This window comes from Peromyscus californicus, unplaced genomic scaffold, assembly GCF_007827085.1.
Source record: "Peromyscus californicus insignis strain IS unplaced genomic scaffold, ASM782708v3 Scaffold_7__1_contigs__length_154581171, whole genome shotgun sequence".
Classification (NCBI taxonomy): domain Eukaryota; kingdom Metazoa; phylum Chordata; class Mammalia; order Rodentia; family Cricetidae; genus Peromyscus; species Peromyscus californicus.
The window spans coordinates 143133092-143161061 of NW_026294595.1; the positions used below are offsets into that span (position 1 = coordinate 143133092).

General features: G+C 43.7%; 1 protein-coding gene across 4 annotated transcripts; it reads right to left on the reverse strand.

Moving 5' to 3' along the window:
- Positions 1 to 147: 147 nt before the first annotated feature.
- Adnp (activity dependent neuroprotector homeobox) lies at positions 148 to 27961 on the reverse strand. 4 transcript variants are annotated; one of them, XM_052725449.1, is made up of 5 exons: positions 25870 to 26044; positions 19748 to 19816; positions 8980 to 9092; positions 7322 to 7414; positions 148 to 4307 (listed from the first exon to the last, which is right to left on the reverse strand). In XM_052725449.1, exons 3-5 carry the CDS (start codon positions 9085 to 9087, stop codon positions 1194 to 1196), a joined length of 3315 nt encoding a protein of 1104 aa, XP_052581409.1. In that variant the 5' UTR covers positions 9088 to 9092; positions 19748 to 19816; positions 25870 to 26044; the 3' UTR covers positions 148 to 1193. The 4 variants fall into 4 exon arrangements, with proteins under 4 accessions (XP_052581409.1, XP_052581407.1, XP_052581408.1 ...); XM_052725447.1 differs by lacking the exons at positions 19748 to 19816; positions 25870 to 26044 and adding an exon at positions 27865 to 27961; XM_052725448.1 differs by lacking the exon at positions 19748 to 19816.
- Positions 27962 to 27970: the final 9 nt, after the last annotated feature.

Below are 27970 nucleotides of genomic sequence, written 5' to 3' on the forward strand. Positions count from 1 at the left end.
GCATGCTTTAGGCAATGACAGATCGTTGTTTCCCACAAGTTTTCTTCATAAGCATGGTGGCTTCCATCTCTGCTCAGGGTGCTGTGGCATCAAACAGCAAAAGATGGAACGGACACACAGGACTGTCTTGTGTAATAAAAGCAAATATTTACATTAAGCACAATACAGCAATTTATTTAGATGCTTAAAATGAATACAAAGGGAAATAAAGACCACAAAATCATACATACTACAACAGTGTGTCATATATTAGGTGGTATAAATGAATACACCCGGCGGTGCTCAACTAAAGAGGAAACTAAATATCCCAAATGCAGCACTCAACTGTGCTTGCTGCTCTGACACAACACTCTTACAGATCTAAAAGGTGTCAAAATTAGTAGCTGTAAAATCAATTCTTGCATGTTATTTTAGCTTAAAAGGTCTCAGAAAGAGATCTGAAATATCAGTTTTGACAATTGTAATGTCAAGGATACTCAGAACAAGAAAAAAAATTCTATAATACAGGAGAGTCCAGATATATATCTTATGTTGCTGGCCTCTGTTGCAAGATTGTACAAGGTTATGTGCAAAAACTAAGTCTGTCCAAAGGTCCGCACTATCGCAGGGTCAAGCTTCTGCTAGGTAAACTAGATATAGCATTTATCACACAGCAAGGGCAACACTAAAAACCAATCTATGACGGGCACACAGTAACAGTGTCATAAGCATCACTTGAGGTCTAAAAGACTGTACAAATATACATTTCAACTATTCAGAATGAATACACGAAAAAGGTCCATGTTCCCAAGTCTAACAGACAAACCTGACTGGTAGCATGTATGCCCGCCCTGCACTACTATGTGAATCAGGGTAAGGCTTTCCCAGGACATCCAACCAAACATCTTACCGAGGGAAAGAAATGCTGGAAAGGCAAGTAAAGAACTGCCTTTCCCTGTGTGCATTCATGAGCCACCAGCTTATTGGTTTTTCACACTTCATTACTGAGTCTATCAGAGAAGGGTCTGAAGCAAGATCAACCAATCACATGTCATAGACTTAGAAATAACCACTGAGGCTGTAGTGGTTACATGTCCCCAACAGCCTGTTGACTGACCAGTCCTTGCAAGGCAGTGCCAGTTAGAAGACAGCTCTGCAGTCAGAACAGAGGCCCAGGATGCAACATGGCCCATGTGCCGTGGCGAGCCAGGCCCTCAGGCTTGCTGGCTGCTCAGTTTTACTCCAGTTAAGCTGCCATGCATGGGATCAGCAACTCCATCAGTCATGCTGTCAAACTGCTCCCCATCCTCACTGTCAATTGTGCTATTCTGCCACTCAATCTGTGAGTTTGGTAAGCGCTCTGCATTCTCAGATGCATTTTCCCACTGTGACTGGTCCTTGGACCAAAACCCTTCAACTTTTCCATAGGAACTGTTCTTCCATTTCACCTGCTCTGTGTCATCTTGCACCGCAGCCTTTTTTTTGGCAGCTGGCTTACTGCTCCTTGCATCTTCACTCTGGGAAGACTCATCAGACCAGGTTCCCGGTTTCACTTCACACGTGTTATCCTCAAAGTCTGAGATCTGTTGGGAACCAGGCCCACTCTCGGATGGTGAAGCACCATCTTTCCACTCAACTACATCATCTTGGTCCACCTCACTGTCAGAGGCATCATGCATTAGTTTGGTTGGTTCCTCAGTCAAATGGATAGTTTCATATTTCGAACCATCCTCCTCCTCCTCCTCTTTTTGGTCTAGCTTCTCAGATTCCAAAGCATCCTCAGGAATTACCTTCGGTACATGCTCCTCTGGATTATCACTAGGAATTTTAGGCTCAACTTCAAAGACAGGGTCAAAAGGGCTGCCGCTTCCATTGGATTCTTCTTCTAAATGCTCAAAACCATCTGAGAAGCTGTCATCTTCCTTCCCAAGGTTAAGCTTTTTGTCCACAGTCTTACTAGCATTGACTCTCGAGTCCTTCTCGTCATGATTTTCAAATAGCCACTCAGCGTCAAAATCCATCTCATGTTTGACTTTATTTAACTCTTTCATGTTAAAGCCCAGCAGCACACCAGGCTTGTACTTCTCACAGTCACGGACACACTTCTTCCTCTTGTTACTGAAATGGGAAGCAATGTCGCTCTTCCACAGCCACAGACTGGCGGCTAACTTCTCAATTTCCCTCCTGCTGGGATAGGGCTGTTTGTTGAAGTACTTTGTGAGAAAGCTTTTCCTAGCTTCGTAAGAATCATCTTCATGACCCTTGGGGTCTAAAGCTAAAACAACAGGCTCCTCAGGCTTCTCTTCGACGCAGCTGGGGGAATCACTATCATCTTCCAGCTTTCGCTTTTTCAGCAGAGGCAACTCCATCTGCTCATAGGTACGCTTCACGGGGGCCAGGCCTGGAGACTGATTGAGCCGAGAGGGTGCATTCGTCTTGTCCTGGCCATTCTGGGTTTTTCCCACACCCCTACAGTGGACTAGATGCAGGGTGATGGTTGAGGCTGTCATGTTGCTAGTATACACACCAAGGCAATGGATACATTTGTAGGTTAGCTTTTTCTCAACTGGATGAACTGTCTGAATAACTTGGTGTCTCTCTCGTAAATGATGTGCAAGTGCATCAGATATGGGTCCTTTTAGGATTGAAAAGCAAAGAGGGCAGAGCGTTTTCCCAACATCTTTTTTATAGGGCACTGCAGCTTGAGGTGAACTTTTAACAGGGACATCTGCTTTTTCCTGAACTTTTGGCTGTGGCTTTGGAGGAACTGGGGCATTATTTTGGGCATGGTAAGCAACTGATTCTGCTGGAGCATCCCTCAGGTTGTATGTGGTCACCAGGAGATGGATGTTGGTGTGACTCCCCTGTTGCAATGTCAAATCAAAGCTCAAAGTAGAATCCGTTTTAGGCCCCATCTCTTCATCAATGTGAACCATTCGCATATGGGCTGCCATCTTTTCCACATCATTGAAGGTTGAGCGGCAATATGGACAAGACAGACCATGAATTAACATGTGGTTGAGCAGGGTGTCTGTGGGCAAGTAGCGATTACAGTAGAGGCATTTGCTAGTGAAATTGTGTATTTTCATAATGTAGTTAGCTACTGCTGGGACCTTCTCAGCTTTATGTTCCTTTTCGAAGTGAACACTATAGACGTTCTCAGGAAAAAGCTCATTACAGATTGTACAGATTTTCCACTTCTGAGTGGCACAATGGTTGCTTGGAGGAGGGCCCGTGGCTGCTGGTGGAGGTTTAGAACTGGACTGACCTAATACTCTAGATGCCTGTGACTGAGACACAGGAGACTTCACCTGGCCTGGGGGTAGAGAGGAGGTGTTGGCAGTCTGCAAGGAGTACCTGGCCGCTGCCGGGGGCCTCTGCTCAGCACCTAGCCCGTAGGACCTCCCATTTCCACTTGGAAGTAACTGTTTCACAGACTGAGACTGCTGGGGGATGGAAACTGGAGCATTGCCCCCTAGACCCAGCCTCACTGACTGGCCAACACCATAGCTCTGGCCCATAGATTTGACTCCATAGTTGTTTTGCTGCAGGTGAACATTGGACATCATGTTGACTCCTGCTGAGTTTAAGTTAGGCTTTGGTATTGACAATCGATTCACCATCTGCTGTGATGGCAAAGACCGGACATTTCCAGAAGCAAGGGAACTGATTCTTGGTGGGAGTCCCATGCCCTTTTTCTCTTGAGGCTTGGGAGCAATCAGCATCAAGGGTTTGGCTCGGGGAACTACAACGTTTGTGTGCCCGATCATGGCAGTGACCTGATAGCCTATCCGTTCATGGTCCTCAATGACATGCTGTACCAAAGCTTCATAGGACTTGGGCATGAAAAGGCATCGCTTGCAGTGGATGTTACACTCTTCTCGGGCATTTGCGCCCAGGGGGACTGCACCATTGAGTGATTTTTCTCCTGCCTTTGCTATGTACGGTGCTGCCACATGCTGAAAATGTTCCCTGTAGATGTGCTTCCTGACGATCTCATAAAGAGGGTCTCGGTAAGTGCACTTCTTGCAGTAATACACGGCTTGCTCTACACTGTCAGCCTGCTTGGGTTTAAGGCCATCGTTTTTGTTTTTATCTTTGAAAGTGCTGAGGCTGCTACTTGGTGCGCTGGAGTTTGGAGCATGAAATATTTTAATGTGTGTTTCCAAAGTCTTTTTATCTGCATTGAAGGTACAGTAAGGGCAATTAAGGAGAATCCTATTTTCAAAGTCTTCACTATGGACATTCCGGAAATGACTCTTGTAGGCAGAGAAGAATTTTGAGGAGAACGGACAAGCACTGCAGCAAAAAGGTTTTGTCCGATAGTCCTAAAAAGAAATGAAATGAAACAACAGAACCGGATGAGAAAGCCGCTCGAGGCAGGCAGGCAGTTACAGGGTTAGGCACCCCCCTAGGCATTCCCAGAAATTCTGCAAGGCAATCATTTTTGGAGGCGACACTAGAAAGAGAACCTCAAGGAACTCAGATCCATTTTGAATCAAATACCTTTATTTGTATTCCTGTGTAAATTAAAACCCAGTGCTTAATTAAGTCCTTGCTAATCCTTTAAAAATGGCTAGTCATATTTGCTGGCTTGTTTCAGAAAGAAGTCAAAAAAAAAAAAAAAAAAAAAGAAAGCTTCAAGAAAAACATTTTATTGCTAAAAACCAGAATAAACCACGAAAACTCGCCATTTTGTGGCTCAGTAATCTCCTCAGGCTTTAGACATGGGAACTCACAGGCCCATATACACCTTTATAAGCAACACAGGTATACTTTTCTCTTTCCCACCATGCAATAACTTTCATTTAAAAAAAAAAAATCTCTAAAGTTTCTTTTCTAATCTAAATAAAGCACAGTGAATTTAGACACTGCTGTGGATCAAAAGGCTCCAAACTGGAAACACTGGTCTCTTTCTACTTCTTCTCCAGCAGAGCAGCTCCCAAAAGGCCAATGAGGGCTGGAGAGACAGTTCAGCGGGTAAGAGCTGGTTGGTTTCAGAGGATCTGGGTTTGATTCCCAGCAACTAATGACCATCCACACTCCAGTTCCAGGGTGTCTGGTGTTCTGATCGCTGAGGGCACCAAGCATGTACACGGCACACAAATACACATTCAAGCAAAACAGACATCAAAAAATACTTTTTTCCCTTCAAAAATGCCAAATAAAGCCAGGCATGGTGGTGTATCCTTTTAATTTCAGTACTCAGGAGGCAGAGACAGGTGGATCTCCGAGTTTGAGGCCAGCCTGGTCTACAGAGTTCCAGGACAGCCAGGGTTACACAGAGAAACTGTCTTAAGACAGACAGACAGAAAGACAGACAGTCAGTCAGTCAGTCAGTCAGTCAAACAAACATCAAATTCCAACCAACCAACCAACCAACCAACCAACCAACAAGTAGCCATTGAATTAGCTGCTCTAATCCAGCTAAGAAGTTAACTACGAGTGTCTTATAGACATAGGGCAAAGTGTTCAGAAGCCACGTTGTACTAAGTAAGAGAGCACACTGATATTAGAGGATCAGCTTTCAGAATTAAGACCTTAAACAAGCAAATATGTGATAAGCAATCATCTTTTCTCCTGTTTTTCATGAACTGTTTTGAACCAAAATGAGTTTCTCTGCACTCCCTCAAAGCTCCTCATGTGGTGTAGTGGTGTACATCTTTAATCTCAGTGTTGGGGAAGCAGAGACAGGTGGATTTCTGAGTTCCAGTATAGCCAAGGTTAGAGAGACCCTGTCTTCATAACCAAACCCTCTCTAGAAAGGCCTTCTCTTGTAAGAATGCTGTTCAGCATCGCTCCCTAGGGCATTAAGTAGAGTTCAAAAGCACAAATACAGAATTAGAAAGGGAGTTCACAAATACTTTTCTCCATGGAGAGAAGTACCATTTACAATGTTATTATCACATCTTTTTTCCCCCTTGAAACAGCGTGTCTCTGTGAAACAGCTCTGGCTGTCCTGGAACTCACTCTGTAGACCAAGCTGAGCTCACAGAGCTCTGCCTGCCTCTGCCTCCCAAGTGCTGGGATTAAAGCCCTGCACCACTACTGCCAGGCCATCATTATATCATAATTGGATACACTGGCATCAGTAACTATCCTTCTGAACACAAAGGCATAAAAAAATGACCTGTCACTGCCATCCTAGGGGTTACCCTCCACACCTTGCCATAAAGATAAGGTGTCATCGGTGGGGATAAAGAGGTATAAATAGAAGGCTGAGTGTAACTAGGCAGTGCTGGCACACACCTTTAATCCCAGGAGGCCGAGGTAGGCAGATCTCTGAACTGGAGGCCAGACCGGTATTCAGAGTGAGTTCCAGGACAGTCAGGGGCTAAAGGCTGTCTCAAAAACAACAACAATAAACAAACAAACAAAAAAAATGGATTGTGTGCTAGGCGGTGGTGGCGCACGCCTCTAATCCCAGCACTCAGGAGGCAGAGTCAGGCAGATCTCTCTGAGTTTGAGGCCAGTCTGGTCTACAGAGCAAGATCCAGGACAGGTACCAAAGCTACACAGAGAAACACTGTCTAGAAAAACAAACAAACAAACAAACAAACAAAACAACTGACTGTGACTTTTCCCTAGAAGCAAGTGCTAACTAACAGAGGCAGGGCAGCAGGTGGGTGGCTGCACAGATAACGCTGAAGAGTGCTCCTTAGAAATGGAAGCAGGAAGGCACTGCGGAGGGATACTTATACACCACCGGTCCCCCAACTTTGCTATCTTTGTTTTTTGAGACAGGATCTCATTTGCCCAGGATAGCCTCAAATTTGTTATATAGAATGCCCCTGACCTTTTGATCCCACCTCCACCTCTCAAAGCACTGGAATTAGAGGTATATGCCACCATGTCTGGTTTATGTGGTGCTGGAGATCAAACCCAGGGTTTCGTGCAGGCAAGGAATAATGCTCTAACTACTGAGCTCCAGCCTTAGCTCCAACTTCACAAAAAAAATTTTTTTGATTTTATATATTTATTATGTATATAGTGTTCTGCCTGCATGTATGCTTGCGTGTCAGAAGAGGGCACCAGATCTCATTACAGATGGTTGTGAGCCACCATGTGGCTGCTGGGAATTGAACTCAGGACCTCTGGTAGAGTAGCCAATGCTCTTAACCTCTGAGCCATCTCTCCAGCCCCTCACAAATTTTTAAGAAACAAAATTTCTGTTCATTCTTTTAACTTGACGTTTCAGTCCAGTAACAAGTAATGCCTCAGGAAAAGGAGATGTGCATGCTACTCTACACTTTCCACGGCAGGCCACTACCTGGACACAGCTGTCACTATGAAAGGTTCAAGCGGGAAATGGACATTCCAGGACATCTCCTATGAGACTTACCTGATTTTTTGTAAGTGAAGGGTCCCACAGTCCTACATCCTCCCATGTAGTGTTTTTCAAATAAAAGTCATTAGGTTCAAACTGTTTAAAATCCTAGAAAAACAGTGAGAGAAATTTACAAAAACATAGTGGTATCAAGCCCAGCCTGAGCTGACACCTAAGCTCTACCTCTTTAACCAGTGTGGGGGGCACAGGAGGGTCAACCACTGAGAAGTAATGCAGTGGTGCTGAGGCTCAGCAAATGCAAAAGGCACATGGCCAGGGTTCCAGAGAAAGTGCCCCAAGTGCAGATGGGAAGGCTCTAGTTCCACAACAGCTCCATAACCACATAACTCACCAGTCACAACACTGGGTGGAGGAGGGACATGTGCTCATAGCCCTGGAGGAGTAAGAGTCTAGCTTGGCAGCATAAACAAGCAAACAAACAAACGAAGGAAGGGTGGATCTGGACGAAAAATCAGATTTTTAAACCCAGAAAGAAAGCAACATGCCGTCGTTCAATTTATACTATAATGTGAAATTGTAATGTTCCCCCTCCATGACTAAGAAGAAGTAGGGTGAATGGCTCACAGCTGTAGGTGGAAAGTTAAATATGTGTAAACTTCAGAGTACCTATTAGTTCTAGTGGGAGGAGCAAACCCAGTACAGGATAGGAAAGACAGTTGACTATTTGCATATTTATTTGAAAAGGTCTCACCCACCCCTAAGTACAGATCCATATGAATCTGAAGAGTTACCTCCACCCTGGGAACAAACCACTAGAAGTCTATTTGAGAAGCTTCAGTTTCCAGGATACACCCCTGACTACTCTGAGTGGGACTCAGGAGAAGAGAACTTGGCCCATGAATTCAATGTCTGTCAATTCCACCCCTGACCTGTGTCCTCAGCACTTGTTCCTTGCCAAGCATTGTGCTGTGCGTGGGATAAATGGTTAAGCAAGGCCACTTTAGCCTGGCCAGTAGGAACCTAAAATCTGTGGGGGAAATTGCTTTAAATGCTTCGGTTGGAGATTGTGTCCAACTAACTGTAAGATCTGGAGCAAGGAGATCTGGACAAGGAGGAGACGCTTCTATCTATCCCATGGGGCTTGAAAAGCTCAGAATAAAAAGGCCAGGGAACAGTCTGGAAAGGCCAAACTGCTACACAAGGGCAAGATAAGTCTTTGATGGGTCAGAAGGCTGACAAATGCTCAAATCCTAAGGAAAGAGATGACAAACACCCAGACAATCGTGCCTCCACAGTCAGGTCAACGGAAATACCCAGGCCTATGAGAACGAAAACAGGCTCTGCTGTCCCACTGCCTCTTCCCTAACTGTGAGCCTGAAACTACTGCGTCCCCAGTTCCTAGTCCATAGACTGGACACAAGAATTCCTAGAGCCCCTTAAGGTTATTTCAAGGACAAAGTTCATATCCAATTTTAAAGCACCTCGTACACTGTCTGTGTATACTCTCCATACTGTAACTGTTTTTGCCTCAGGATGCAAAGATGAACAGGCTTTCAGGAAAAGGGAGGAAGCTCTAACTGAGAAAGTTTTGGTGAAGTTGAAGGCGTAGTTACAATTCATATCCCACCTAACAGTGAACCATCTTGCCCATGGACACAGGAACGGATCAGAAGCCGAGTCACATTAAAATTTAAAAATGGCATGCTACTTACTTCTATATGTTCTTTACAGTATTCCAACCCAATGTCACTAAGTATTTTTTTCACAGTTTTCCGGGCTTTTCTTAAACTGCCAAGATTGTTGACAGGAAGTTGGAACATAGTTTCTATTGGAAAAAAAAATTTAAGTCAAAGTCAAAACATGAACAACTTGTCAAAGTTACTAATTCCACGGATGACAGGCTCCCAAACCCTGGCTCCTTCAGTGAGAAGAGGTCCTCATCTAGTATATGGAATCCTTACAGCAGGCGGGCAGAGGTAAGTGCTTGCTGGCTTTCCCTATCTTGTTAGAGGACAGTTTTACATGAGTCTAGGCGCACAAGTCTGATTGGACTTTACCAACCCTTTAAGAGATGAATTCGAAGTTGGAGAATGAAACAATATCAATCAGTGATCTTAAACCAAATCAAGTACGCTTTTCTCCTTGTGATGTTGGACCTACAAACCTAGAAAACGACTCGGAACTTCACAGCACCACACAGCTCTGAAGGCTGAGGAGAAGATTTTGCTTTCTGAAACGTCAAGGGAACAATACTCTCACAGAAGCAACCTGACATTCAATGACTGTTTCTGTCTCCTCCTCAAATCCAAGTCCCAAATGATGGTGTGACCTGCTTCTAAGGTGGCAACACACGGGGGCAAAGGAGTCACACAGGCCACAGAATACTTAGACGGGGAAAGCCATGCTTGTGGCCTCAGAGCACATGGTGACTGCTATAGGCTTTCTGGGATCTTTTAAAAAAGAAAATGCCTGTTTTGTGTGTGGTGTGTGGTGTGTGTGTGTAAGGGAATCAAAAAGCTGCTTGACTGTCCCAAATACAAAGGTAGAAAGAAATATAGATCCATTTCCCAAGTTTCTTTAAAAAAAAAAAAAAAAAAAAGTACTTGTATTTTTATTTATTTATTTATTTATTTATTTATTTATTTATTTATTTATTTTTTCCGAGATAGGGTTTCTCTGTGCAGCTTTGCGCCTTTTGTGGAACTCACTCTGTAGCCCAGGCTGGCCTCAAACTCACAGAGATCCTCCTCACTCTGCCTCCCGAGTGCTGGGATTAAAGGCGTGCGCCACTACCACCCGGCCAGTACTTGTATTTATTTAAGAAAACTGAATTTGACCGCCCGCCCAGTACTTGTATTTACTTAAGAAAACTGAATTTGTACAATTTGAGGTGAGATTTTTGTAAGGCTCTGGATGTGACCTTAGTTGTTTTAATAATCTAAATTCAACATAATTTTGTAGAATAAAGTAGCTTTAAGACCAAAGCCAGCAAAAAACCAACACCAAAGCACCAGCAGTTGGGATTTGACAAACCTTAGTTTTCTAACTGTAACTGCCACCTTTACTGGCTGTAAGCCCGAACCTGGGGATGTTCCCGTAAGTCATAAGTCCCAGAACACCCTATTATTATCAAAGTTTAGCTGGGTCTCCCAACATTAGAACATTCACTGAAGATCAGAATTTCCCAGCCTTATATCATTCTCCAGATGAACTCCTGTGAGCTAAAGACCAGGGAAGGCCTAGAGTGAGTGGTCCTTCCCCAAAAGGGACAACAGTTACCATTTCTCCTTCATACTCCCTGAGGCTTCTACCAATCCAAGCAACAAGGTTTCAATAAAATACTAGTCCATGTTTGAATTACTACACATGACATGAAAAAGGACTCAAAGATCCCCTATGTTTTTTCTCAGGTCACTACCTGTTAAGTACTTAAGGGTCAGGCTGGGCCAGATGGTAACACATTTGTAATTCCAGCACTCAAGATGGATGAGGCAGGAGGATCATGAGCTAGAGACCACCTACACCCTAAATGAAACAAACCCTGCATAGTCACACCTTGACAAAAAAAGAAAGAAAAGAAATTAAGTTCATATCAGTAGTTGGCTCCAGAATTCATTAATATCACCCATCTGTTTTTTTTTTTTTTTTTTTTGCTTCAAAATTTATAAGGATTCCAAGCCTTAAAACCTTTCTGAACTAGGAACTTCAACAAGGAGACCATATTTTGAAAACGAGAAAAAACAAAAACCCTGCAGTACAGAGGGACAGGGTGGTGGCATACTTTCTCCTAATCCATCCATCCTTTGGTCACCAACGAGTGTGCTCAGCCTTTCGGTCTGTTATGCTGGCAGTGTCTAACAGGTCCTTGCCAAGGAGAACCTCCTTTCGGCACACAGCACAAAAAGGGCAAACTGTCCAACTTAATGCAACTGTACTCTTGTTCATCAATCACTCTGCAGGTCATGGTGCTGGGAGCACACAGTAGGCCCTCAGGCAATAGGTTTTACACAAAGCTTTGTTGTTCAGCCTCAGTTGGAACTACTCCTGCCATAAATGATGTGCTCAAAAAACATGGCAGTGCTGGGAAGCAGAGAGGGAAACCCCTGAGGCAGCAAATGTGCTTAAGCTTTGTTGCCACCAAAGTCTTGGTAGAATGAATCAACAGGCAGTGGGACACAGAAAAGAAGTGAATTAGTCAAAAGGAAAAATGGGATTGATTAGAAAGAAGTTTGTCCAAACATTCAGTAATTCTACAAAAATCTCCTGGCTCTGACAATCAAAACTAAAACACTATATAAAGTCAATTGCTAAATTCTAAAATAATTTTTGGGGCAGGCCAGGTAGTTCAGTTGATTAGAATATGCTAATAAAATAATTTTGGGAATGCTCAATGCAAGTGTCTTAGTCACAGCCATGTACTAACTGGAAGAAGAGCTACATCATATAGGATAGGCTGACCTTCAGCTCACAGACCCTGCCCCTGCCTCCTGGGTGGTGGACTAAAGGCATGTACTACTACTCCTGGCTCACAATCAACTTTGAGAATGATTAAATTCATTTTGAATGAATGAGTCACACCCCTTTCTCAATCTTACCTACACCTAAAGAGGAAGGCAGGAGCACAGTGTAACCTAGGTCAAATTCATCTTCTGTGTTTTATTAGAAAGCAAGAGTCTAACAGCTGCAATGAAAACTCGAGATTCATCTTGGCCCTAAGGCTACATATGAAATACTATGTAAATAATATAGTATATATAGTATATACTATGTAAATAATATAGTATACATAGTATAATACAGTACATATTATTTACTATATATATTCAATATAGTAAATAATATAGTATGCCTGATATTCTCTGCCCCCCAGATATCCAAAGCAATTACTTCAAGCACCAAGAGGGTAAACAGAAAACAGCCCAGCTGCAGATCAACACTGTGCAGGGACAAAGACCACAAACTAGTATCAGTACGGGGCAATACGGAGGACAACCTATGAACCAAGAGACTAATTACAGCTTCTACCTTAAGTCCTGGATTCATTCAGAGGCCAAGTAGGTTCTTAGTAGGATGGAGAAAGACCCAACAATAACAGTGACAGCTTAGCTCAAGGAAAGGTCTGCAGACCTGAGCAGAATAAAATACGAAGCACTAATGGGGACTGTCTATGTCACTGTCCCTGCAGAGCTACTGCAGGGGCTGGCAACTCTACAGTAAAGATGCTGCCGAGTGTCCAGGAAGTATCACAAACAAACAAACACCACCAAGTAAAACAACAGAAAGGAAGGAACTTCACAGTCAGCTGGAAACATTTTGTCTGAGCACATCAAGAAAAATCCTCAAATCAACAGGTTACACTGAAGCTACCTGGAGGATGCAACACTGTGTCCTTAAAGTCACCTTGTTTCAATATGCACTTTGTATTATGGCTGTTTTGTCTGCGCGTACATTTGCACACAAGAAGAGGGCATTGGATCCCAAGGGACTACAGTTATAGATGGTTGTGAGCTACCATGTAGGTGCTGGGACCTGAACTCAGGACCTCTGAAGAGCAGCCAGTGCTTTTAAGCACTGAGCCATCTCTCCAGCCCCCTCAATATGCACTCTAACTTGGTATTTCTAGACCTCTAATGAGTATCCAGGCTAACTGAACACACTCCAACTGCAACAGTAAATATGATAGCCAGCTAACTAACCACTTCCCCTGTAGTCTCTCTCTCACCTTCCTATCTTAGCCACAGTGGACCTAACCCTTCTCTCTCAAATCATTTAGTTCACCATTGGTGGTGAGGCATATCCATAATCCTAGCACTTGGGAGGTGGAGACAGTTGCGAGCAGGCATTCAAGGCTAACTTAAGCTAAATAACAAGTTAGAAGCTATGAGAGAGCCAGTCTCAAAAACTAAGTATGGTCCCATGGGTGAGATGGCTCACTTACTGTGCGAGCCTATGGACCCGAGTTTGACCCTAGGACCCGGAAGAGAACCCACTGCTGAGATTTGCCCTCCAATCTTCACAGACATACCATGCCCACACGAAATAAAGTATTTTAAGGAATTACAGCCACAGCAACACTCTCTTAGTCTTCAGACTCTAGCCTCTTCCCCAACTATCTGGGGAAGCAGTGAACATATACCTTGTTTCTTTTTTACAAAATGATTTTTATTTTATACGCATTGGTGTTTTGCATGCATGTATATCCGTGTGAAGGTGTTGGATCCCCTGGAGGTAGAGTTATAGGCAGTTGTGAGCTGTCATGTGGGTGCTGGGAATGGAACCCACTGGAAGAACAGCCAGTGCTCTTAACCACTGAGCCATCTCTCCAGCCCCCATTTTTTAATTAAAATACTTGTAAGGTTTATATATTTGTACTTATCTTGTACAGGGTTTTTCTTCATAGCTGGTTGTGCTTGAACTCAACAGACCCACCTGCCTCTGCCTCCCCAGTGCTAGGTTAAAGGCACATGCCATTACATACTATTTGTACTTTTTTTCTTTGCAAATTAACTCTACAAAGCCTTGCTAGAACCTTCCATCCAGCAAGCCACTCTTATCAAAAGGCTCTTTTCAATCTGAAAGTGATCATCTACAACCTACAGACCCTTTTCTTTTCCCTGTTAGCGTGGGGAGAGCCCTTCGAGAGCTCCCACAGAAGGGCTGCTCTAACATCTCTCCCTCTCCTCCTCTCTCGACCACAACCACAACAGTGGCTGATTTTAGCTACCCAGAATGTTCTCCATTAGATAAAACTGCAACAAGACAGATTAAATAAAGCCCAGGAGCTAGAGAGATGTTCAGAGGTTAAGAGCACTGGTTGCTTTTCAAGAGGAACCAGGTGGGATTTCCAGTACTCACATAGCAGTTCACAACTGTCTGTAACTGTAGTTTTAGGGGGATCCGATGCCTTTTTTTGGGTTTCTGAGGGCACCAGGCACAACACAGTGCAGACATACAGGTAAAAATCCACAAACATGAATTGAAAGTAAAAAGAAAACAAGAAAAATCTAGGTCTAGGGCTAGTCAGCTGGTTTGTTGAGTAAAAGACACTTGCCATGGTGATTTGAGTTCAATTCTTGAGACCCACTTGATGGAAAAGACAAAACTGACTCCTGTAGTTAATTCTCTGACCTCCACACATGCATCGTGGCACCCCCAATAATGACGACACAAATATACTGTTTTCAGAACCACTGTTAGACATCAACCTTGCAAATTAAAGACATCTCCCTCATTCTCCCTCTGATCAATTCTTTTTGCCATCCCCGCATCATCTCAGTGATCTTCAAGTCATTCTCAATGGACAGGCTACAGTTTGTCAATCTCCGTGGTTGGCCCCGTGTGAACTGGTTACTTTGGATGTGACAAAAGCAGAAGACAGAGAAGCAACACTAATTCTAGACATTATTTTTATTTTATTTGGTTTTTTGAGACAGGCTTTCTCTGTGTAGCTTTGGAGCCTTTCCGGGAACTCACTCTGTAGCCTAGGCTGGCCTCAAACTCACAGAGATATGCCCACCTCTGCCTCCCGAGTGCTGGGATTATAAGGAGTGCGCCACCACCACCCGGCTTTAGACATTATTTTTAAATTAATTCTCCTAAAATAGTTATGTTTGGTGAAAGCCACTTCATACACCTATGGGTAACTAGAAAAGAAAAAAGACCACACCCGAGGTGCTGCACCTAACATCACTGCCACAATTGAATTGGTCCTGAGTTGTTCAGTCAAGCCTGTGGTGTGCACACAGAACCTGTAACATCTAAGGTCAGCCAGATGACCCCATAACATCCAAAAGAGAACAAGGACACAGATGAGGACAAGGTGTACTCTCACCTCAGCTAGGACGCTAATGGCCACTAAGTAACAACACTGAAGGTTTTCTTTTGTTAAAAAACCCAAAACAAGCCGGGCGGTGGTGGCGCACGCCTTTAATCCCAGCACTCGGGAGGCAGAGCCAGGCGGATCTCTGTGAGTTCGAGGCCAGCCTGGGCTACCAAGTGAGTCCCAGGAAAGGCGCAAAGCTACACAGAGAAACCCTGTCTCGAAAAACCAAAAAAAAAAAAAAAAAAAAAAAAAAAAACCAAAACAGCCGGGCGGTGGTGGCGCACGCCTTTAATCCCAGCACTCGGGAGGCAGAGGCAGGCGGATCTCTGTGAGTTTGAGGCCAGCCTGGTCTCCAAAGCAAGTTCCAGGAAAGGCGCAAAGCTACACAGAGAAACCCTGTCTCAAAAAAAAAAACAAAAAACAAAAAAAAACAAAAACAAAAACAAAAAAACCCAAAACAAGGGGTTGGGGATTTAGTTCAGTGGTAGAGCAGCACTTGCCTAGCAAGCACAAGGCCCTGGGTTCGATCCTCAGCTCAAAAAAAAAAAAAAAAAAAACAAAACCCAAAAACAAACAAACAAAACCAAAGCAACAACAACAACAACAAAACAAAAAAACCCAGAAGTTAAATTTGTGTATGTAGGGCACACATGGGCAGGTCAGAGAACAACTTTAAAGAAGTGAGATCCAGGACAGGCACCAAAACTACAAGGAGAAACCCTGTCTCAAAAAACCAAAAAAGTTAGTTCTCTATCATGTGCGTCTCAGGAATGAGCCATTTTGTGGCACTGAAGAATCTTTCTATTCAATTCATAAAGCTATTGTTTCACAAACAGAAAATGGTACCCCTGACAGCTTTGCTTTTCCTTCAGTGCTTGCTGAAATCCAGTGTTTTATACACATTGGGCAAGCACTCTACTACTGAGCATTACATACATCCTCTCCCCCAAGCCCACTTTGAAGTCAGCTTTTCAAAAACCAAATGTCTTCTGTCACCTCCCCATTGTTAAAGTTTTTGGAGGAAATAAGTTCTCATGCAGCCAACCAAGGCTGGCACTGTAGCAGAGTAACCCTGTACTTCTGAACTTGCCTCTACTTCTTAAGCACTGAGATTACAGATGTGTACCACTGTACTCCTGTTTTTCTAAAAGCTACTTGGGGAAGGCAGAGGCTTTGAAACTGTTGTTTGTTGATTGTTAGTAGGATGTTAGACTGTTCAACTACGACTAGGCTCCTTTTCCCAAATAAAGTACTACTACACAGGTTCCTAGCACAGATGAACTTTTGAAACATGCTAGGTGAATCAATCCAGTCGTAAAAGGTCATATTTATTTGACCTTGTTTCTACGAAATATGTAGAAGTGACTCTTCAGGTGGAGACCAGGGCAGCCTGAGAGAGGTGGGAGAATAGGGGGGTACTTGCTGATGGGCACCAGGCTTCTTCCTGGAGGAGAAAGGTGTTCTTCTGTCTATTGTTGCAATAGGTGCCACCCCAACTACTCTATTGAACTGTATGCTCTAACTGGGAAAGCTGTTACCAAAGTAACAAAACCCCAAAATATAAAGTAAAATTCTCACATCACTCAAAGGCATGACAACACAATACACAGTCTAGATTTTTATGCACATTAATTGGATTTTCTTTCTTTCTTTTTTTGAGACAGGGTTTCTCTGTGTAGTTTTGGTGCCTGTCATGGATCTCACTCTGTAGACCAGGCTGGCCTGGAACTCACAGAGATCTGCCTAGCTCTGCCTTTCAAGTGCTGGGATCAAAGGTGTGCACTATCACCACCCGGCGGATTTTTTTTTGTGTGTTAGAGACTAAACCCAAGTTATTGCATAGTCTAAGTGTTACACCCCAGGAATGTTTTCCCTTTTATAAACTAGCAGGGGGCACATGCCCGTAATCCCAGCATTTGGAAAGTGAAGGCAAGAGCATCAGGAGTTCAAGGTCATCCTGGATTATATCAGACCTGGACTCAAAGACAAGAAACAATTTAGGGCTGGAAAGATGGGTCAGCAGTAGTGCACTTGCTGCTCTTCCAGAAGACAAGGCTTCATTCAGTCTCTAGCACCCATATTGATGGCTCACAATCACCTGTAATTCCACTTCCACAGACAACCTGACAACCTCTAATGGCTTCTTTGGCATTACTGCATGCATGTGGTGCACATACAGACAAACACACATTAAAAAATAAAAACAGGCTGGGCGGTGGTGGCGCACACCTTTAATCCCAGCACTCGGGAGGCAGAGCCGGGCAGATCTCCGTGAGTTTGAGGCCAGCCTGGGCTACAGAGTGAGTTCCAGGATAGGCTCCAAAACTACACAGAGAAACCTTGCCTCAAAAGACCAAAATAAATAAATAAATAAATAAATAAATAAATAAAAAACAGGGCTGGGGAGCCGGGCGGTGGTGGCGCACGCCTTTAATCCCAGCACTCGGGAGGCAGAGCCAGGCGGATCTCTGTGAGTTCGAGGCCAGCCTGGTCTCCAAAGCGAGTTCCAGGAAAGGCGCAAAGCTACACAGAGAAACCCTGTCTCGAAAAAAACCAAAAAAAAAAAAACAGGGCTGGGGAGATGGCTCAGCACTCGCTGCTCTTCCAGAGGTCCTGAGTTCCATTCCCAGCACCCACATGGTGGCTCACAACCATCTGTAATAAGATCTGGTGCCCTCTTTTGTCATGCAGACATACATGCAATAGAACATTCATATATATAAAATACATAAATAAATACTGAAACAAAACAAAAATTCAAGGCCAACAACAATATATGAACGCATAGCCCTGGCTGGCCTCCTATGCACAAAGATCCACACCTTCTTTTGCTTCCTGAGCGCTGGGATTAGAAGCTTGTGCCAACACTCAAAGCCTGAAGGAGATAATTTTTTGTTTTTGTTTTTCAAGACAGGGTTTCTCTGTGTAGCCCAAGTTGTCTTGGAATTCACGCAGTTAGACCAGGGAGATAATTTTAAACCATAGTCGGTGTTCAAAACCAGGGGAATTTATCACTGATGGCTCTTAGTCAAAATGGTGATTACTGTACACCTGTTAAGATTTTCTGGCCTAGGATGAGTTTCTAGAGCAAGTTCTTGGATACAATCTAGCAGGATGATCTTGACATGTTTACAGAACAATCTAGATACTGTTGGTGAGTTACTTTGTGGTAATACAGCAAATGGAACTTGGCTGGGTGGCCCCAAAACTTTTAAGTACTTAAAAAAACAAAAACCTAGACAGCTTTCTTGCAAATTGGCTCCGTTTCTAGAAGCCAAGAGCAGCGCAGTGTATCATTAACAACGAAGGTCTTAATGCACTCTGCCTCAGATGACAGATTACAAGTTCAACTCTGCTTTTGTTTGGCAAAATTGAGGATGTGAATTCACAGAGACCACCTTCAGAAAAATCTCATGTGTTGAATTTAAACTTCACTTTACTTTTCTTCCTAGTAGTTTCAAGAGTTTCACTTCAATAGAAGGGACATCTCAGGGAAAGTGAAGCGGGCGCACTCTCAAAGGGAACAGGAGGACTACTGCTGCACAGCACTTTAGCACACCAGGAAACTACCGAACTTAAAAAACAGCTGCTCCTCATATCACCAACTATCACAATGACAATGACACCGGTTTAGGAGCTTTCATGTTAAATGATCACCACAGGTGATTTCAAACATTCCAATTAATTCGTTGCTACTTCATAACTGTAATTTTGCTACTGTTATGAACTGTAATGTAAATATCTGATAGGTGACCCCTTATGGGGTTGAGATAAAAGACACCATCTCCTTATTCAAGACAAACAATACCCATTAAAAAGGACATTCTTGGTGTCCCTGTCACCTATATCAGTGGCTGCTACAAAGCAGGACCCCAAGAAACAGATTGAATGAACTAGGGCCTGCCCACATAAGGCTCACAGACAGGACACTCACAAACACCAACAGCAAGAGGGGTGCCATGTCAGAAACATTTTCAGAAGTAGAAGCTGCTGATGGGGCCTGGCTCCAAGCTAGTGGGCATGGCCATGGTGCCAGAGGCAGGAAAGTCAAGCCCTAGCAAGCCCTGCACCGAGTTTGAATGGCAAAGCTGGACAAGTGGGGTGATGATTAGATAGGGCCTTGAATGTGAATCTACAGTTTGGTACCATGTCTACTTACAGGTATAGAAACTAACATGGGTTTGTGTGTGATTAAACCTAGACAAGCCAGGCAAGGACTACCACACTAAGTTATAGTCCTAAGACCCAAGAAGTTAAAGGCACTTTAGTAGATTTAGTCCGGTTGTCTGTTTGATACCAGAATTAGCCAACATGAGAACCACTCAAGGTATTGTTAAGACCATTCTAGACTCCTCACTCTTCTCTGAAACGTCTGTGGAGCCTTAAGTCTGTCTGTTCCTTAAGTGTGAGTTAAGACAGTGAAGGCACAGCAAAGGAAGAGACAGAACAGTTTCAGGTGTGCAACTTATAGCCCCAATTAAAAAGCAAAACTTTTTTTTTTTTTTGAGACAGAGTGTCACTATATAGCCATGGCTGGCCTAGAATTTGCTTTATAGATCAGACTAGCCCCAAACTCTGCTAAGATTAAAGGCACATTTGTCCTGAATCAAAATTTTTGTCTCTTGGTAAGACAGTTGTGTTCACGGACCAAAACATACCTGGTTTGGTATATAGACTTCAATGTCAAACTTCTTGAGAGGTAGGGTTGTCAGTAAAGCTGCTATTTGCTAGAAAAGATGGTAAAATGCAGTGAGTGAGTGAGAATCTACCCAGGAGCTAAACAGACTTGTGTTGAATTCCTTGCTCTGTCATATACTAGCTCTGTGACCCTAAAAATGTTACTTAGCCTCTACAAGTCTATTTCCTAACGTGGTATGACAGGGCTGGAGTTTGGTTCCCAGCACTTACGAAGTCAGATGTGCTCTTCTAGACTACAGGCACATTTACTCACACAGACATTCACACAAACATAAATAAATCTAAATTCTTGTCCAGGTGTGGTGGTGCACACCTTCATTCCAGGAGTTGGGAGAAAGAGGGACGTGGATCTCTGTGAGTTTGAGGCCAGCCAGGACTACACAGTGGGACGCTGTATCAAAAGAAAAACACACATGATCGCACTGTTCAAGTGTCAGGATTAAGTCAGGTCAATACTAAAGCAGTTCCCATTGTTTCCTGAAGCCAGGTAAGAGACTCTGAAAATTCTAATAACCTTGTAGAAAGTTTAGGCTATCTTATTCCTGAGAAACAGCTGTGGTTGCCATAGTAACAGTTCTCTCTGTATACAGTATAATATGCATCTGTACTCACAGACACACCGTAGTATTTTTGGGCAATAATTTAGGTATACTTAGCAGAACCATTAAAGTTAGTACATTCTAGTCTTTAAAATTAGTGGTACTTCGCCGGGCGGTGGTGGCGCACGCCTTTAATCCCAGCACTCGGGAGGCAGAGGCAGGCGGATCTCTGTGAGTTCGAGGCCAGCCTGGTCTCCAAAGCGAGTTCCAGGAAAGGCGCAAAGCTACACAGAGAAACCCTGTCTCGAAAAACCAAAAAAAAAAAAAAAAAAAAAAAATTAGTGGTACTTCAAATGTTTATCTAATGAAACTTTTGCACACACTCACACCTTAGCTGAGTAACTTTTAAGATTCACATTCCAACCCCCATGTCCAAGGAACAAGGTAAAAGCTGAGACACCAAAAGGTCTCCCCTTAGCCCCTCATCAATTTAAGAGCTATTATTTTATTTGCTCCACAGGCTTAAGAGGCACGTCCTTGTCAGTATAGTATAGTGGATAACCTGGTTTAAGACGAACCTGAAAAAAGGCAATTCAAATAGATGGCCTACGCACAGCAAACATGTTCATTTATAATCATGAGAGCAAAGCAACATTGTATCTCAATGCTGTGTAACTACGTTATTTTAATACTCTAATTTATCTATCAAAACCACTCAGGAATAACTTTCCACAGCAATGAGGACTTATTTTCTGTACCATTCTTAAATAACAGACAGTTTACCTAAACCATGTTATCTAAGCCACCCCTCAGGGTCAAGATTTAACAAAAGGCACATAGCTGAGATAGACCATTAACTTCCAATCTTCCTGCCCCTACTGCCTGGGTGCTGAGTACAAGAAAGCCATGTACTACCACACAGGGATTCCGCAGTGCTAGGGATTCAAGGCAGTTCTTTCAAAACCAATGTGATGTAGCGGTTTTCACCACTTGCTGGCTTAACCAGAGGCATTTCATTTGCCTTTTGCGCCAGATGTTTTTAATAATCTGGATCACTTCTTGCATTGGAACATAGCTCACCTTTCACAGGAGTAAGGAACTCTACTAACTCAGAATTCACAACTGCAATTTAAAATTTAAATAGAAGCAGCCACAGCACCACATATAAGTTTTTCCCGGTATATTGTTTCAAAAGAGATCAATCACAAAGCTCTCCAGTCACAGCTCCCACCAGAGAAAACAATACAGACTCCCACAGGAAGCAAAGGCTCGGAGGAATTCGGAAAGAGAGGACAAAAGCTGAGATTTTAAGCGAAGTCACCACTCAGCAGAGTGAGAACAGGAACCAGGCAACCTAAAACTTTGGGAGAAGCAACAGGATCTGAGCAAGTTCTCTTTTCAGACCCTGGACAGCTAACTCCAGAAGCACTACTGCAGCCTGCACAGCTCCCACCCTGCTCTCAATGGGTTGTGACCAGCTCAGTCAGAAGCCATGGAGGGCCACGGGTCTAAGCAGACAGCAGCGACCAGCTCACAGGAGCATCCAAAGTGTCCCAAGCACTGGCTGGAACGATGGCTCGGCAGTTAAAGAGCACTACTGGCTCTTCCAGGACCCAAGTTGAGTTCCCACCACCAACGGCTCACAACCACCTGTAACTCCAGTTTCAGGGGATCCAACACCCTCCTTCCAACCTCCACAGGTATCAGGCACACACATGGATCAGACTCTTATAGGTAAAACACTCAGATACATAAAACAACAATAACAACAACAACAACAACAACAACAACCACCACCCAATAAGTAAGTATCAAGTGTCCCAAGCACAGGCCTGGACACCTGACAGAGCTGGTGGCTCACTACACTGCTATACATAGTGGTGCCTTGATTCTCAAAACAAAGACAGTGCTGAAAGAATGGTTTTCAAAACACTAGAAAGCCAAACTGATGAAACATTACATTTTACTCTTCTTGTGGACTTATTTTTAGTGTGCACTCATGTGTGTGTGTGTGTGTGGGAGTGAGGGCATGTGCCTGTGGAGGCCAGAAGGTGTTGTTGGATACTCTGGAGCTGGAGTTACAGATGGTTTTGAGGCACGTGACATGGGTGCTGGGAACTCTGGTTCTCTATAGGACATATCCTTAACCACAGAACCATCTCTCCAGCCGTAATCTTACTTAATACTCTAAAATCAAGTAGTGGGTCCCTATCCCTACACCATAGGCTACCAGCCAAGGCTCCCGAGAAGTGACACCTAACTCCCCACCAGGAGTCAATTACAAATCTATAGCCTAGCCTAAGGAGAAAGTATTAAGATGTGTAGAGATTCAGCCTTCCTTCAAAAGCTCTATCTCCAAGGTCTTCTATACTACTCTGAGCTCCCCAAACACATTTCTGGAACATTGCTGATCCTCTCTCCAAGTTCCAGGACTGCTCTACCAACTGTCTTGGAAGGGAAAGAACAACAACACTAGGGAAACACGGGAGTGCCTCTCAGAAGGAAAAGGACTGTGATCACACATGAAGATGAAGGAACCTGAATGGGTTTGTACTTATTCTGCACTTTTCACTGACAAGAACAAGACTGTGGCTCATATTCTGTCTAAGACTCCCCTCTCCCACCTCATATCTCCTCTGCACAATCAAGGTGATGTAGCCATTCCTAACTGTAGGAAGCAGGCCAATATGTGTTAGAATCTTTCCTTACAACGGGACAGAGTATAGTCTCACTGAACTAGGTGGGTCATGGAAGGGCAGTGGGGAGGAGCACTAAGACACTCAAAAATAACAAAAACCAACCTTCTATCTGAACAACGGATAAGCAAACAAAAGCCCAAAGTCTGGTCAAGACATGGATGGCTTACTTAGATGGAGTTTTCACAATCAAGATAGGGAACGCCAATTTGCAATGAAGTCAATAACCCTACTGAAGCATCCATTTGGTTAGCTAGCCTCAGTTTATACTAGCTTCATAAACCACATTTCCATAATGACAACATGAAAAATGATATAAACCTCAGCAAGGGATGTGACACTAGCTGCAGGGCCATCATAAGTGCTTACAAAACCCAAGGAAAAGCTTTCCAAGTTTATGTAATAGCAACAAAATGTCAAGTTCTTTCAGTCTCACTAAAGTTATCCACATTTGGGAGTGACTTTCCCCCTACAAGTCTTCTGGGCAAGCCAATGAAAATTAAACTCTACTGAAAAGTATTTTACCTTCCAGAAAGTACAAAAGGCTTTATGACACTTGTATTTTGACTTAACAAGTAGCTTACAGTAAAACAGTCATGGACACTATGGGGAGAACAACAAATGAGCTTCTAATATTTATTAAAAAAAAAAAACTTTCAATTTTTCTTTAATGCTAAGAATTATCATAAACCACGTTTCTAACTCTTAAATATTTTATTTGTATTGAGTGTGATAATCATTCTCAACTCTTAAAAAAATCCCAACTGTTTTTTTTTTGGTGGGTATAAACACATCCATACACACCCAAGTAATGAGCTCAAAATGCTAGGGCTTCAACTATAGTTAAGCAAAAACACACACCAAAAAGACACTACTTAAATTTGCCAAGTTTTCCATTCTTTTAACCTACCAAATATTAAGTTACCACTTTTTCATTTATAATAAACCAGCTATTTCTCAAGTTGTAACTTCTCACAACTGAATTTGTATTGTAGACATCGGCACTTAGATAATGTATAATTCTGAACATTTTTGTTTTCTAAAGACTGAATACTTTTTAACAGGTATTTAAGAGATTTGCTACAAGGAAGTTAACAATTTCATTTGTGGTATACTGTATATATCTACACTTTCAGTAACCAAGCTTATTGGTCAATTACTTTTACACTTTTGTGGAAACAAAACCTGTTCAACATTGTCAAGTTAAAATGCTATCAGAATTTTTTCTGACTCTGGTTTAGGAAGAGAAAAAGATATCTAAGCAAAATCAGTCCATGTGGGTGTTTTATAAGACCAACCAATGACTTCAACAACCTTATCGACTGCATTTCCTACGTAAGGTCTTGAGAAACAAGATTTAAGAAGATCTGGTTATTTTCAATGTCTTTGAAGACTATGACAGTAGCTGGAAGAAAATTTTTCAACAAATCAAGCTAAGAAAGTTAATGAAACAGAAGACCCACTTCCTTAGTATAGTTAATTGAGGCTATTCAAAAGAATCTTTAGTTCACAGACTCTAATCTCAGCTCTCACTGGGCTAGGATGGCTCAGCTGTGAGGTGCACTGCTGCTCTTGCAGAGGACCGAGTTGGGTTCCCAGCACCCACATGGCAGCTCACAACATCAGTAACTCCAACTCCAGGAGACGACTGCTCTCCTCTAGACTCCACAGGCGCTGCACGCACACAATGCACATCTAACCATGTAGACAAAACACACAAATCTAAAAACAGATTTCTGCTTTCAAACTCAAGTATGCCTGCCCTCCCTCTTTTTGTGTCAAACTCAGTTAACTGTTCAAACTTGGGAGTACACACATTCCACAGCTCAAAGTTCCCTGAAGGAAAAATGGCCACACCACCATTAACTAACACTGTATTTCACTTATCAGAATGAACAAAATCACATTTGCAAACTTGACCTCAAACATATACTCAAACTTTATCATTCACTTTAAGAATTAGTAACTGGGGCTGGAGAGATGGCTCAGCGGTTAAGAGCACTGGTTGTTCTTCTAAAGGAACCAGGTTCAATTCCCAGCACCCACATGGCAGCTCACAATTATCTGTAACTCCAGTTCCAGGGGATTTGGCATCTTCACAAAGACATCCATACAGGCAAAATCCCAAAGTACATAGAAAACAAATCTTAAAAAAAAAAAAAAAATGCTATTTGTATTTAATATTGGAATCTGTAAATACCAAAGACATATAAATAAATAAAGTGTGAATTCATGCAGTCTCTTAGAGCAATATTGGCACCAAGACCAAAGTGCCTCCTTTTCACTCAGCAAAATGTTACCTGCTGGCAACTATCAAACAAAGAAAAAAATCATCTTCAAGCACTAAATGGTTAACTATTTATCATATATATCCATTTGGCATCCCATAAATTTATCTTGACATGCCCATGTAAGATGTTTGTAATAGTAGAATAAAGTATCCACAGGTGTATCAACACCCACTGTCAATCCTCCTAAGCAGATCAAATCCAGGAACTCCTACCAGTCTAGCTACGATCTCTACCAATGATCCATTCCAGCCCCTTTTAATCAAGTAAGTAAGTAAGGCGAAAGTTTAGCAAGTCCCGAGTTTAACTACTAAAAACTTTATGCCCAATAGTACAGAATGCAAATGATTATAATGCCACCATTAACTCTGAAATTTTCTCTTGAAAGAGCCACATTTCTTAAATGCTCAGAACCCACTACTGCAACCAGCTCTAACTGGTTCTTTGAGGAATGTGGCTAAGCTGAAATTTTGGAAGTGTAGGTTTTGGTGGTGACCAAGGAGGAAGTCTTTGGCTTCCCTGATGCTGCAGTCCCCACCCTCCAAAACGATATACCCACCGGTGTGAATTGACAATGCAGTCCAAAGAGCAAGGCAGAGAACGGAGTCCAGATCCTCAAAATGGCAGTACAGGGAATAACCACTAGGCCACCTATCAGTTCAGTACAAAAAGTGCAACCCTGTGCATCACGGTGTAAAAGTTGGGGCCTAGGTTTCGTATTGTGCATCTCACACCTATGGAAATAACAACAGGAGTAAAATCTACAGAAATCCACACACCCTAAGAAAGTGGGTGCATACCAAGACTGGCGTCAGCACTTGCGAAGGCAGTTGGCTACTGAGGTAATGTATGGCTGGAAGGCTCAAGTTGGAAGGCAACAAAAATTTGCAATCAACTCTATCAAGTTTGACAACGAGGAACTCAATAGGGGCCTGATGTTTACCAACAAAGCCTTGCAAATCATGACACCCATCTCTCATGGCTATGAAAATCACCACCCCACAAAAACCTCTCAAGAATGACTTTTCACTCTTAAAAGAGTTGGAGAGATTTGGATTGACCAGTGATACCTCAAGCCCGTTACTTTCAGGCTTTAAACAACGCCCTTTACCATCTGTCCTTGGAAAGAGATGTCAACCCACTCAAACTTTAAGGTGAAAGGATTCTTGAGAAAGGGACCTATGACCTAAGGATGTACACCAAAGTGACTGATCAGCAACCAAAGTCTGAGGGTGAACAGTTTGGAAAAAGTAAAAAGGAACTTTCCAAACGTTGAAGTGGCTTTCTTAAATAAATCTCCCTTTAGACTCACTTAATCCTTCGCCATGTTGCTGTCTGTCAGCTCAACTAAGTGCAAGTCTTGCTGGGCCCATTTTCGCATGGTCTGTAGAAGGCGCTGTTAAGCACATCCTGTTCTAGTTCTGGGGCCCTTCCCCCCTCTGCAGCCTTACCCAGTGCAGAGAATGCGCCCCCTACTGACTCCAACACTCATTGCCTTTAACCGACTTGGCTGCGGTGCATTTTGGGTGGGGGCTGGTATTTTCTTCATGGCCATAAACCAGAAGCAACAATGCAGATTTATAAAGAAACTGCACAAAGCTATCCAAGAGACACCCCCCCACACACACACCATTTTGAAGGTTCAAGACACAGGCACAAGAAGCATCAGGGATAGGAACTGGGCTTTGGGGGCTGGACAGCATTCAAATGGCTAACACAGGAAACAGTTTGGTTCTTTTTCCCTCCTAAGCCTTTGTCTGTGAAATGGGGTTATGACAAGAACTGTCCAGAGGAACTGGTGACTGAAGAACACTGAGAAGACACTGGGGTGTGTGGCAGGGAGTGAGGCTAAAACGGGTGTTAGACTTCAGAGCCCGATCCTGGACAGAAGAGGAAGAGAAGCAATCGCGCCTTTTCTACCAGACAGGCATCCAGGTTGCGGGGTGGGGGGAGAGAAGGACAGGCAGCCCAGAGGAAAGAAGAGGTGAATAAGAGGGTGCTCAAAGAACTACTCCCCATTCATTGCATTCGACAAAAACCTTTTCGCGGCTTTCTGCATTTCCATTTTCTGACTGCAAAGTTGAGGATCAGAAAGAGGTAGTGCTGACCAGGCAGTCGAGACTGAGAGCTGGGCTGGTGAAGGACTGTGGTTGTTAGGATGGGAGGGAAGCTGGCATGTTGTTGGGGTGGCAAAGACTTTCACTCTGTGCCATGCACTCCCCGCCCCCCAGGCCTTTCCCCTCCCCCCCAAGTCTAGGGTGGGCAGACCTGGCAGAAAGCTGGTTCCGGGGACTGGGGGCGTGCGTGGGGGGAAGGGGCGGGAGGGGATTAGTTCTTGGGGAGATGAGAGAGCGGGGGTACTGCTGGGGGCGGGGTGGGTGCGGGAAGATGCCACCAGCCGCAAGAGCCTTGGGTAGCCGGCGGCCTCGCGGGGCGGAGAAGGGGGTCGGGCTGCAGGAGGGCAGAGGCCGGTGCGGAGCAGTGTGTGCGCGCCGAGCACAATGACCGCGCCCGGGACCGGAGGCTGGCAGGCAGGGCAGGGCCGCGGGCTTACCTTGGCTCGGCCTCGAGGCGTGCGCGGGGCCGGCGTGCTCCGGGGCCCGGCGGCGGCGGGCGGGCGGCGGCACGGCGATGGCAGCGAGGACGCGCCCCGGGCCTCG

Coding starts and splice junctions, on each gene's coding strand:
- Adnp (XM_052725447.1), bottom strand. CDS start 9,087: ATGTTCCAACTTCCTGTCAACAATCTTGGCAGTTTAAGAAAAGCCCGG. Junction 7,415..8,979: donor ACTGTAAAGAACATATAGAA/GTAAGTAGCATG, acceptor CTGTTTTTCTAG/GATTTTAAACAGTTTGAACC. Junction 4,308..7,321: donor CTTCACTTACAAAAAATCAG/GTAAGTCTCATA, acceptor ATTTCTTTTTAG/GACTATCGGACAAAACCTTT.